At 42.5% G+C, this 9,835-nt stretch overlaps 1 protein-coding gene across 1 annotated transcript in view; it reads right to left on the bottom strand.

The window, feature by feature from the left end:
- The window catches only part of arih1l (ariadne homolog, ubiquitin-conjugating enzyme E2 binding protein, 1 like), a 10,710-nt gene extending 1,458 nt beyond the window's left edge, over nt 1-9,252 (bottom strand). Inside the window, exons 1-14 of the mRNA XM_053634267.1 lie at nt 8,120-9,252; nt 5,662-5,729; nt 5,279-5,423; nt 4,852-4,944; nt 4,505-4,560; nt 4,342-4,408; nt 3,623-3,729; nt 3,361-3,403; nt 3,180-3,251; nt 2,912-3,042; nt 2,333-2,390; nt 1,329-1,589; nt 1,047-1,159; nt 1-946 (exon numbers count right to left, since the gene is read on the bottom strand). The exon at nt 1-946 is cut by the window's left edge and continues 1,458 nt beyond it. Coding sequence (XP_053490242.1) covers nt 862-946; nt 1,047-1,159; nt 1,329-1,589; nt 2,333-2,390; nt 2,912-3,042; nt 3,180-3,251; nt 3,361-3,403; nt 3,623-3,729; nt 4,342-4,408; nt 4,505-4,560; nt 4,852-4,944; nt 5,279-5,423; nt 5,662-5,729; nt 8,120-8,407 — 1,587 coding nt within the window. The 5' untranslated portion in view covers nt 8,408-9,252 and the 3' untranslated portion in view covers nt 1-861. The remainder of the gene's footprint in view (nt 947-1,046; nt 1,160-1,328; nt 1,590-2,332; nt 2,391-2,911; nt 3,043-3,179; nt 3,252-3,360; nt 3,404-3,622; nt 3,730-4,341; nt 4,409-4,504; nt 4,561-4,851; nt 4,945-5,278; nt 5,424-5,661; nt 5,730-8,119) is intronic.
- Between the last annotated feature and the right edge of the window lie 583 nt (nt 9,253-9,835).

Raw genomic sequence — 9,835 nt, 5'->3', positions numbered from 1 at the left:
CTCGTGTATGCGGAAGAGGGCTGATAGCTCAAAAAAGATGCAGAAGCTGGCTTCGTGGTCACATGTGCATTAAAAAAAAAATCACTCATTTGTTTACTTCTTTTAGTCTTGGTGCAGATGTTCCCATCTTTAGCCTTGTAACCGAGACACGCAACTAAAGAAACACACACACACACGCGCGCGCCGCTTTTGAGCCGATCGACCGCATCACACAGTAACGGGTATGAAAGTGCGTTTGATTTTTATTCCACCCCCCCTCTCTCACCCAGGACCATTCCTTAACGTTCAAGGCTACTTGTACGCTGTTGCTGCGGCGGTCTTTATGATAATGTGGTTTCTATCCTCTAGCATCCGAGTTTTAACAAATAAAAACAGAAGCCTTTTATTAGAATCTGCAAAGAATAAATACTGAGGGGGGGACCAAAAAAAAGGAGAGAAAATCTGGCCCACGCTATGTTCCATGCACACAAGTTATTTACAGATTGAAATGCATGACCCCCTTTGTAACCAAACTGATAAAAATATGAGAGAGAGAGAGAGAGAGAGCGAGCGAGAGAGCAAGAGAGAGAGAGAACTACCGAGGAAGTCTCCATGAACGCCACCGCTGGAGGGAAGAGCGCAGTTCCTCGCTGCAAACTAAACTGCAATACTGACATCATGGTTTTGTCTTTAATAAAGCTAGCTTTTTATTTCAAATAAAATTAATTTAGAGTCTCAATAAAAACAAAACAGAAGAGGCATGAAAAAAAAATGGATGCGGTACGTAGACGATGTCTGGAGGCGACCGAGAGCGTTTCTCGGGAGCCGCCGGAGAGGAGGGTTCCTCCTCGTAGAGAGAGTTTATGATTGGAGGAATCTTCCTCAGTCCTCTAAATACTCCCATAAGTCCTTGTCATAGCCCTCGTGCACGTGCTGCAGCAGAACTCGGCGTCGACTCTCGCAGTATCTGCACCAGAGATTACAGAGTGAGACAGGTTCTCATACGGAGCATACAAGTTTGCTTGTTTTTTTACTATTAACAGCACTGTTGACGTGGCAAACCTCACCTATACTTGTCTTGGACTTTCTGTTTGATATCTTGCAAGGAATCCTGGGAAATGTCTCGCTCCAGATAGCCCGACAGCACCTCTGTAGCATTCTCCAGGTCAGCCTGATTGTTCTGAAGGACAGAGAAAAGGGCGTTTAGTTTCCTGAGATCGGGCTGGTAAGGGCGAGCGAATGAAAAAAAAAAAAAAAAAAAGATAGTACAAGTCTTTTAACGCTCTCGTCAAAAAACAATAAAATTAGTCTAACTCCATTTCTCCTATCCAGGCTGCGCAGGTAGACACCTCGAAAATGATGGACTGGTTGTTCTTCTTGAGGTAGAAGGCGAAGACGTAGGTGAACATGAGCGTGGACCGGCACTGGCACAGCACATCCACAGCCTTCTTCAGGAACTGCACCTCGATCCACGACATGTTGTGCTGCTGCATCTCCTCCATCTTCTGCTTCACCTGCGCGTACAGCTTGTGCTCGAAGCGCAGGCTCTGCATGTGGTTCATGTAGCGGTTGCAGTAGAAAAGGTAACGCTGCAGTGCTGCACGGGAACGCTGTGCACCAAACACACACACACACGTTTACACTACAGCACATATACAGTCACGTGAAAAAATATGGGGTTTTTTTTCCTGTTTTTTTTTACATATTCGGACAAGCAAGCATTTGATCCTCTTTGAAACTGTTAATAAAGTTGATACACTATCAAATGACACATTTTTGTAGTAATTTTTACAACAACAAAAAACCCCACATCAGTCACATTTTCACAAAAGCCAACAATTTCCATGGGGTGTACATCAGTAGACGGTATTAATCAGCTTATTTCATTCATTCTACAGTGAAACCATTTCCCTTTTCATTTCCTGCCACCTAGTGGACACATTACTCAGAAGTATGAAGGTAGACGCCTCTGCTTCCAGCCACACGCTCACCAGTATGTTGCTGCAGAAGGATAAACCAGGCCTTAGACGGCATGCTTGCACAATACATTTGGTCCTTTGAGCATTTATTAGTAATAATGAATTAATTAATTAATTAAAAACTTTTAAGAAGAGTTAAAAGCATCCACTGCAGCAGTTGATTAAACAGACCTTAGGAGAACCTGCCCCTAGGGACGGGCGATACACTGCATCATCACCATGATATTTTAACACATAAAAGACACAAACCACACATCGCACCATCGACCGTGACGGTCGAACCAGTTATCCATGTCCCACAATAGTATTCTGTAAAACTATTAGTAGACCGCATGTTAATCACGATCATTTTCATCGTAAATATTGTACACTACCTCCTGGGCGTCTCGGGCCGCCTTCGCGTCGTCTTCATTGTAGCGATTGCAGTTGTACCTGGAGAACACAAGGCTGCTGTTGTGAGAGAGTGCAACGCCATTCAGCAGGGGTGTAACAACACACTCTGGTCACGAGGAGTCGATTCGGTTCGATGCTCAGGAGATTTCGAACGGATTTTTTAAAAATTATTTCTGAATTATAAACAATGTGCATTTTTGATGCATACAACTAAATAAATTAAAATGGCTACAAACAGAGGTTTAATACTGGAAACAAAATGTACTAAGGGCTCACCATATCTTCAATTTAAAAAGAATTTTTTTTAAATGAGTGGTGTGTCATTTTAATCGAAAATAGAGCTCCAAGGTGGGCTAAAATTCCCGTATTCAGCGACCTCGTTCTCAGACACTGTGGATCGCAGCGCCACAGGGCCTGGTGTCGTTTTTACCGGGTAGAACGTGGTTGCGTAACGGTATAGCGTATAACCCGTGTCAGTCTTCGCGATCCAGAGCTCGTTACACCCCTACCATACCTACCCATTTATTAGTTGTACAGTAATTTGGGTGAAGTGCACTCACCAGGCCGACCCATGAGGCTCCCACGGACCCAAACACACCCAACAGAACTCCGCCTTACAGTTCTGGTTACGGCAAACCATGTGGTTGCAACCGCCGTCCTTTTCGATGGTCACATGGCACTTGGGACACTCCTAATTATACATTTATACACACACACACACACAAACACACAAGACTGATTTTTCAAGGACATTACAAAGCATTCCTAAGCTAGTCGATGTATGCTGTGTGACGTGGATATGCCGTTTCGCTTCCTAATCTGTCGTACCTTGGTATTTGCTGCAATCCAGTTCGATGTTTCGCTGTCATCGTCACATTTCTTAATCCACTTCCTCAACCACTAGTGGGGAAGAGGGCAAATAAAAAGACAAGCACGAAATACCAAAAGTGCATTCTTTAGCTTTGGACGACATTTCGTGCGCAGTAATGCTATCGACGTGAACACACACCTTACACTTCACCGGGTCATGCCAGTTCTCTCCACAGTTGAAGCTGAGTAGATAAAAACAAGCATTTAATTGGTTAGCCAGCATCCGGAAGACAGTGAAAGCAGTCGGCCTGATTACTAAACGTGAGGTTATTTTAGAGCGACATAGCCGGTCCACAAACATGAGGGAACCCTCTACGAACCCTCATGTCGGTTCCCTAATTATACAACGTGTTCAATCTGTTAGATCAAACCAGAGGGTTTTGTTTTTTTTTTTTTTTTACCAGAACTGTCTCCCGCAATTGCAGCGCACTGGCTTGGCATCTGGATACTGGACCTTAACCACATGATGGCAGTCAGGAGCCGGACACCATTTTAAAAGTCTATTGCACTGCGGGAAGAGAGCAGAAACAACATCAGTCTACAGTCGTCCGTCACTGAAACGGAATAAAGAACTAGGTCTAGATGTGCCTGTTCCCAGTTTCCCTGTTTATCTATCCAAATATGAACCACAGTAAGCTATGGACGGATGCTACACTAATAGACAAGTTAAATAAACAATATTATCTGGACTAGGTGTCCAGCTAGTTAGGTAAAAATGTTCAGTGGGTATGGAACGCTGGTCAATCACAGGGCACCCCACACACACACACACACACACACACACACACACACACACACACACACACACACACACACACTCCTTCATAGCTAGGGGCAATTTATCATCCCCAATACACCTACCACCATGTTTTATTTGGGGGGGGGAGAGAAACCAGAGAACCTTGAGGAAACCCCACAGGACCAATATGTATCCCTGGCTGCTTCACCACGCTTCCCTTTAGATTAGATGCAGTTTGTGAACCGACTACCACTTGGTATGTTTGACTCACATTGGCCAACTGCCTAACCTAAGCACCAAATAAATACAGGTAGTGTGTGTTAGATGACAAGATCATGTGACTGACCAGGGTCATATAGGGTGTATCGTCAGGACTCTTACCTCTACGAAACTATTCGTGATTAAATGTTGGTACTTCAGCTTCACTTTTGAGTCGGTGATCAACCGCCTGCAAGACACACACACCCCCACACACACACCCAGTTCAACTACTGGTAATGTATGATAAATGAAATCAAATCAGTTGCATTAAATTGCAACTTACATTACAGTGTTGTCATCAACCAAAATATCACAGTTGTGAGCAGGACATGAGATGGTCTGCGGGGGGACAAAATAGAAACACACACAACATAATGTGCACCTGTAATATGACAATATCAGTGTATAATGAGCTGACTGTCTGACTAGGAAATCTGAATGCTGTATATCTAGGGCTGCATGTCTAAAAGAATAGCAATATTCATTATTAACATTAGTAACTGGCAGCATGACTATTTAATAAGAACTGAGTGTCATTATCTTAAACATATATTCCATTAAACTGCAGTTTCTCTACACACTGAGCTGTAATCAGTCTAATCTAGTCACAGGATCTTTAGTGAAACTTGCCTGACCCATCCCCTCTTCTATAATTTTGGTGGTCAGGTAATCCCCCCAGCACTGCATGCAGAATTTGTGTCCACACTCCAGACCTGTGAAATACTGGGAGGGGGGGATAAATAAATTAATAAATTACATGACATTTATGAATCATGTTCTGAAAAAGCAAAGCATTGCTGGTGTGGGGAAAAAACATTCTTTGTGGGATTTTTTTGGCACAGAATTTTGATGGAAACCAAACACTGTCTCGGAGACTGAGAACACCATCCACACAGTGAAGCATGGTGGTGGCAGCGTCGCATGAGGCGTGACTTTAAATCCGAATTTAGCCGAGAAAGCAGAAAAGCACCGTTCTGAGGTGTCTCTCTTATATCACAGTAGAAACGCTCCAGATGCGGTCACCCCAGAAGCATCATGCCTGAGGTAGATTACTGACCGAAGTGGGATAGTTCAGGTAGCAGATCTGGCAATGCATGTCCTGATTAGACGAACGCGTGCTCATCGGTCTCGTCCTCGCCTTCTTACTGGGGTTGATCACATGGCACTCCGAGAATAATTTATCCAGATTCCCGTCAAAGTACCTGAGGAGAAGTAGTCATAAGTCAGAGGGATAAAACACGACCTTTCCACCAAGGTGTTTTCAATCAAAGTAACTAATTAACCGCTGGTTGTCTTGCTGTTAACGCTTTTTTCTCCATTTCCTGTCCGATCCTGTGATCTCTTTCCCTCCTTCACCCTTTACACTTGAGTCCTGCCTCCATTTGCTAAAATTCTCCAGACACACACACAAAAAAAAAAGTTGAAGAGGAGAACACTTGCCTCTCCATGAGCTTCTCTTTGTCCCAGTTGAAGTGACTGAGCATTATTCTAGTTATAGTCGCTGGGTTCTGCAATAAACACACAACACAGTAACAGACAAGAAGCTTAATCATCAAAGCTCGTCACACTTGAACACATCATAAGCCTTACTAATAAATAAATAAACTCCAGGGATGAACAGACAACATGTTCTAATGCTAGACAGGTTCGCATGGCAGCTGGTTTAAATGCATCACAGCCACCATTTGTTTTCTCTTTTTTTGTTCATCAGTCTGAATGTAGCTCTGTCCTTCGGCTCAGTTTTGCAGCTCACAGCTACAGAAGAACGCTCGTTCGCGTCCCAAATCACACGTTTCGTGTGTTTTCAGCAGCCGCACAAATATACAGAGTATAAAAAGCTATATTGTTTTTTAAGCCAGCCCGAGTCACTGAGCAGCCAGAGAACGGGTACGAAGTGACGGATTTGAGACTATCAAATAAGAGTGCACCTGTATCGTAATCAGCCTTTACAAGTTGTATTTCGAGAACATACGCCCCACACGTCAGGTGTTTCAAGCACAAGTACTGAAGACAGTAACTAAATCACTCTTTACAACCGTGGTGAGCAGAAAAGCAGCTCAGACCACGCCGCGTTCCCGTCCTGTCAGCCAGGAACAAGAACCTGAGGTTACATCCAGAACAGACTCGGCGATTCCTGATGAGAAAATGTACAAAAGAGACTGAAACAAGAACTTATGGTTAAAAAATAAACTGTATGAATCTGGTGGACATGTTAAACCCACAACAAGTGAAATAAAACCAAACAAATACAACAAAAGGGAAGATTTAACACCAATGAATAATTAACCACGCTGGATATCACGATGAAATATAATTAATTATCAATAAGAACACTTATTTATTTAATTGTGTTTATTCGTGAACTCTGTAGAAGAGTGAACTTGTATCGGTTGCCAGGGAAAGCTTCAGAGGTTCGCTAGCTAAAAGCTACATCACACAACGCTAATGCTAATCCTTGCTAGGAGCAGGAAGTGACGAAAACACAAAACTGAAACTTAAATAAATCACTTAAATAAATAAATCACAATATTAAAGAAGCATGTCAGCAGACAAGAGCATGTCTAAGTCAGGTGAGTTTTATTAGCTTAACTTTAGCCTCCTCAGGTAAACTAGCTTCCTAGCTCAACACTAACAAGAAGCATCAACAAACACTGAAATTATGTTCATTAAATAAAAAACACGGCCACATGGTGTGCCTTCAAAAAAAAATTATTATTATTATTATTTACACAATCTCTCAAAAAAAAAAAAAGGAGAAAATTCCGCCAAGTTATTATTATTAGTCACTGGGAGGATGCTAGGCTAGTAAGCTAGCATGATAGGTGTTCTCACACAGGGGATTAGTGGTAAATTAAAATGTAAATAAATCAGGAAAAAGAAGTCATAAAGACTCTCAGAGATTTATTATGTTATATATTACGTGGGTATATGAAATGAAAGCTATAAAATTTGGCGTTGAATTCTTTTATTTTATACAATTATAAACATCACATTTTTCTTCTATACACTCACACAAGTTTGTTTATCTTTTCTTTTTTTATGTTTCTTTTCCCCCGTGCATTCTGTCAATTATTTTTAGTTTATCTGTTACTACATGATTGTGCAACACTTTGAGCTACCACGTGTATAAAAAATGCTCCACTTATTATAACTGAATGTTGTTGTTGGTGATTTGCATTTCGCAATGTGCGGCCTGATTGTAAACAACAACAAACTTTACACTAATAGAGGTATAATAAACCCATATGATGTTATTTTATTATAATATTATCCAAAAGCATTGGGTTACTACTACTACTGAACCAAATCTTTATCCTGGATGTATTCACGTTACAGTTATAAGAAGTTTATCAAAAGTATTCACTATTTATTTAAAAGACTCCCCTCCCTCCTTTTTTGTGTGTGTTTTTAGCCCTGTAATCCCCTCCTTATGAACTAAACTCGTGTTCAGACTCGTCCATGCTGATGTTTTTATGTAAAGTTTGTTCTTTCCTGTGTTGTTGATCTCGGCAGTGACCGAGCCGCCGCCTGGCTGTCGTAAAACGCGGATTTCATTCCGACACTTCTTGAAACTTTTTGGCAGAGTGCCACAAGCAGTAATAACACACACAAACTGCAATGTGTTCCTACCAGTAAGTTTCAAACTTTATTTCGTTTAGCTTTTATTATTATTATTTGTTTAATTTTACACAGCAGTGAGCTCAGTGTAGGAAATGAGAACCGAATGCTGTGATAAGAGAAGCTAAGCTAAACCCGAGACAGCGGGCTGCTAACAGGGGCCGTGACGCTACACTATTATTATTAATAGTAGTAGTATTGGGATTATTATTATTATTGTTGTTGTTGTTGTTTATTATTATTAGTACACGGACGGACAGTGTGTGTGTGTTCCAGCTACCTGAATAACCTCGTTCACCTCCCTGATGCACTCCACCATGTGCTGGAGGATTTGCTCGGCGGTTAACACTTCGTATCGGTAATCCTCTTCGTCCCGTCCGGCCCCGAGGCCGCCGCCGCTGCCGGTCTCCTCGCACCCGTCCCGCTCTCCTCCGGCTACCACCGGCTCCACCAGCTCCACTTCGCCGAGGTCCAGCGCATCGTCGTCGGCTTCCTCCTCCGCGCTGTCCTCGCTGCATTCCTCCTCCTCGTCGTCGAACTCATAGTTATAACCCTCGTCCGAGTCCATTACTTGGCGTGTTATTTTTATTTATTTATTTATTTTAAACAAAGTGGATTAAAAAAACAACAATCTCCACTGATGTTAGCTCTAGCTGCTACAGGCTAAGAACTAAAGCAGCCGCATTAGCAGGGCTAGCTAACGGTAAAGCCTCCCCACTTCTCCTAGGCGTTATTTTGGTCAAATCCCAAACGGCTCCCTTCTCCCCTACAGAAGCGCACTGCATAGTCCTTAATGCTACCGCTAGTGCACTTCATTACACGTTCAGTAGAAAGTGGTTCAGGACGCGGCGCTTTTCCGTCACCCGCATTCCTCTCGACAATGTTATGATTGGCTGAGAGTGTTCGGGGCTCCTGCGCTGTGATTGGCTGAGTTCACAAGGATATTAGCCAATGGGATTGCAGGCACTCATACGGGCTGCTCATGAATATGACGTAGTTCAGGAAGAGCGGTTTTTCGGATTACGGGTGGAGAAAAACAAACAAACAAACAAAAACGCTAACGCTATGCCAAGAAAGAAAGAAAAAGCTTATTAAAACTAAACACTTTTTTTTTTTTTTGTAAAATAACAATTAAGAATGTCATATTGTGTATGAAGGTTTAATATTATTTTAGGTGGATACAGATAGATTTGTCTCACTCAAACTACCTGTAAACAGTGACAAACTCTCACATACAGTAATTATTATAATTACTGTATAATTTATAATTATAAATATTATAGGGTGTTCCACACTAACATGGCCGAAAGCATGTGGACATCTTAACATCACACCTTGTGTCAGTGTCAAACACGAGCTTTTCTCTGAAGGCTTTCTACGCGATAGCGGCGTGTGCTTGTGGGAATTTCTGCCCATTCGGTCGTTAGTGAGACGAGAAGGCCTGGCTCACAGTCGACGTTCCTGGTGTTCAGCTCGTTAGACCGTGTCTTTATGGACGTCGCTTTGTGCACAGGGGCGTTGTCATGCTGGAACAGGAAAGGGTCATCCCAAATCTGTTGCCACAAAGTTCATAGAATACAGATTGTTTAACATGTCTTAGCATTTGTATTAACATGAACGTTTCTTACCTTTGACTGGAACTAAGCCCAAACCCTGAGGAACAGCCCCAGATCATTATTTTACCTCCTCCACCACTCTTTACTGTTGGCACTATGCAGTCGGGTAGGTAGCGTTCCCCTGGCATCCACCAAACCTAGATTCATCCATCTACCAGCGGAATTCATCACTCCAGAGAACACGTTTCCACTGCTCCAGAGTCCGGTGGCGGCGCTTTACACCACTTTACACCAGCTCACGCTCGCTCGCCACTGTGCACACAGTGCTCTTAGGCTTGCGTGCAGTAACTACAGAAGAATTTCTTTGATCAGACTATGATTAAATATGATCAGTATGTAATCTATCAGGTCCAATCAAGAGGTAAAATAACCAGTGCTAA

This window comes from Ictalurus furcatus, chromosome 10 (genome assembly GCF_023375685.1).
Source record: "Ictalurus furcatus strain D&B chromosome 10, Billie_1.0, whole genome shotgun sequence".
In the NCBI taxonomy this organism is placed as follows: Eukaryota; Metazoa; Chordata; class Actinopteri; order Siluriformes; family Ictaluridae; genus Ictalurus; species Ictalurus furcatus.
The sequence above is the reverse complement of the archived record's forward strand: the minus strand, read 5'-3'. Positions and strand labels throughout refer to the sequence as shown.